Genomic DNA, 3078 nt, shown 5'->3' with positions numbered 1-3078 from the left:
CACACTCCACAACCAGATGAAGCCCTGACACCCCCCCAACACCCACCCCTTTAATTTAATTTAGGGGTGCCCCCCCCCAAAAAAAAATAAAATAAAATAAAATAAAATAATCCATCACAGCAACCCTGACACCCTCCCAACACCCCCCCTTATTTAATTTAGGGGTGCCCCCCCCCCCCAAAAAAAAAAAAAAAAAAAAATCACAGCAACCCTGACACCCCCCCAACACCCCCTTAATTTAGGGGTGCCCCCCCCAAAAAAAAAAAAATCCATCACAGCAACCCGCAGGTGGCCGAGCGCGCCCCCCCGGCGGGGGCGGCGTTGGGGTCCAGGTCGGGGGGCAGCTGCCCGGGACCCCCCCCCCAGACGTTGAGCTCCTGGAAGAGGCCGGTCTCGATCAGCTCCTCCTGCCAGGGCACGGGGACGGTCCCCGAGGCGAAGGCGTCGCACAGCGCCGCGTCCCCCCCGTCCAGCTCCACGCCCCGCACCGACGAGAAGGCCCCCACCTCGCCCAGGTCCTTGGCGTACACCCGCCGGGGGTCCGGCACGAAGGGGGGGGGCACCAGGCCTGCAAAGTATTTTTTTTTTTTTTTTTTTTTTTTTTTTGGTGGGGGGGGGGGGGGAAGAAAGAGGGGACACCCCCAGCCTGGGCTTTGGGGGGGGGGGGGAGGGGGCTCCAGCGGTGCCCCCCGAGCATCCCAGGTACCCCCCCCGGTGGCCCCCCGCTACCCCTCCCCTGGTACCCCCAGTATCCCCCCAGTATCCCCAAGCACCCCCGCAGTATCCCCCGGTAACCCCCAGTATCCCCAGGTACCTCCCCAGTAATCCCCAGTATCCCCAGGTACCTCCCCAGTAACCCCCAGTATCCCCCCAGTACTCCCCAGTATCCCCAAGCACCCCCCCAGTAATCCCCAGTATCCCCAGGTACCTCCCCAGTATCCCCCAGTATCCCCCCAGTACTCCCCAGTATCCCCAAGCACCCCCCCAGTAATTCCCAGTATCCCCAGGTACACCCCAGTATCCCCAAGCACCCCCCCAGTATCCCCAGGTACCCCCCAGTATTCCCAGGAACCCTCCCAGTACTCCCCAGTACCCCCAGGTACTCCCCCCATAATCCCAGATACCCCCAGTACCCCCCCCAGTGTTCCCAGGTACTCCCAGTATTCCCAGTAGCCCCCCAGTCCTCCTGTGATACCCCCAGTACCCCACCACCAGTATTCCCAGGTGCCCTCCAGTAACCCACTGGGACCTCTCCTGGAGCACCCAACCCCACCCCCAGACCTCTTCTGGAGCACCCAGCACCCACACAGACCCCTTCTGGAGCACCCACCACCCAAAGCAACCCTTTCTGGAGCACCCAGCACCCAAACGGACCCCTTCTGCAGCACCCACCGCCCCCCAGACCCCTCCTGGAGCACCCAGCACCCACTGGGACCCCTTCTAGAGCACCCATAGACTTATTCTGGAGCACCCAGCACCCAAAACGACCCCTCCTGCAGCACCCACTGCCCCCAGACCCTTTCTGGAGCACCCAGCACCCACTGGGACCCCTTCTGGAGCACCCAACCCCCAGGTGAACCCCTCCTGGAGCACCCATAAAGACCCCTCCTGTACCACCCACTGCCCCCAGCCCCCTCCTGGAGCACCCATAAAGACCCCCTCTGGAGCACCCAAGCTCCCCAGAACCCTCCTGGAGCACCCAGCACCCACTGGGACCCCTCCTGGAGCACCCAACCCCCAGGTGAACCCCTTCTGGAGCACCCATAAAGACCCCTCCTGCAGCACCCACCTCCCCCAGACCCCTCCTGGAGCACCCAAGCTCCCCAGAACCCTCCTGGAGCACCCAGCACCCACTGGGACCCCTCCTGGAGCACCCAACCCCCAGGTGAACCCCTCCTGAAGCACCCATAAAGACCCCTCCTGTACCACCCACTGCCCCCAGCCCCCTCCTGGAGCACCCCTAAAGACCCCTCCTGCACCACCCCCACCCTCCGCCCCCAGCACCCTTGGGTGGGGGGTTACCTGCCTCCAGGCGCCCCCAGCTGACGGAGGCGAAGAGGGGGTGCGCCTTGAGCTGGGCGCAGCTCCCGGCCTGGAAGCCCAGGCGGGCGCGGGGGTCTTTGGCCATGAGCCCCTCGCAGGCCGCCCGCGCCGCCGCGCTGAAACGCTCCGAGAAGCTGAGCGGGTCCTGCAGCGTGCGCCGCGTCACCTCCTGGGTCTCCACCTGCGAGGGAGGGGGCGGCGGTGACACTGGGGGGGGTGACACTTGGGACGGGGACGGGGGTCTTTAGGGACTGGGGGGGACCCTGGGGATAGGAGGGGGATGGGGGTGATACGGGGGGATGGAGGGTGGGGAGTGGGGAGGGTGTATGGGGGCTTGGGGTGATGCTTGGGGACATGGGGGTGGCGCTTGGGGACATCAGAGTGACAACTGGGGACATGGGGATGACACCTCGGACATGGGGGTGACACCTGGGGACATGAGGGTGACCCTTGGGGACATCAGAGTGACAACTGGGGACATGGGGGTGATACGTGGGGACATGAGGTGACACTTGGGGACATGGGAGGATGGCTGGGGGCATGGGGGTGGCACCTGGGGACATCAGAGTGACAACTGGGGACATTGGGGTGGCACTTGGGGACATGGGGATGACACCTCGGATATGGGGGTGACACTTAGGGACATGGGGATGGCACTTGGGGACATGGGGGTGGCACTTGGGGACATGGGAGGATGCCTAGGGGCATGGGGGTGACACCCGGGGACATGGGGGTGATGCTTGGGGACACGGGGGTGACACCTGGGGATATGGGGGTGACGCACAGGGATATGGGGGTGACACCTGGGGACCTGGGGGTGACACTTGGGGACATGGGGGTGACCCTTGGGGACATCAGAGTGACAACTGGGGACATGGGGGTGACGCCTGGGGATATGGGGGTGGCACTTGGGGACCTGGGGGTGATGCACAGGGACATGGGGATGGCACCTGGGGACATGGGGATAATGCACAGGGATATGGGGGTGGCACTTGGGGACATGGGGGTGACGCCTGGGGACACGGGAGGATGCCA

At 64.4% G+C, this 3078-nt stretch overlaps 1 protein-coding gene across 1 annotated transcript; it reads right to left on the bottom strand.

Moving 5' to 3' along the window:
• Positions 1-232: 232 nt before the first annotated feature.
• Positions 233-2224, bottom strand: LOC309890514 (rhodopsin kinase GRK1-like; the record flags this gene model as incomplete). The annotated part of the gene is made up of 2 exons (XM_082784940.1): positions 233-568; positions 2023-2224. Coding segments are annotated over 2 exons (498 nt in total), but the record flags the coding sequence as incomplete, so codon positions are not given.
• Positions 2225-3078: the final 854 nt, after the last annotated feature.

Source organism: Aythya marila (genome assembly GCF_965140915.1).
Source record: "Aythya marila genome assembly, contig: HAP1_HAP1_SCAFFOLD_1230, whole genome shotgun sequence".
NCBI classification, from domain to species: Eukaryota; Metazoa; Chordata; class Aves; order Anseriformes; family Anatidae; genus Aythya; species Aythya marila.
Note: the sequence above shows the minus strand (reverse complement) of the source record. Positions and strands in the feature narration are given on the sequence as shown.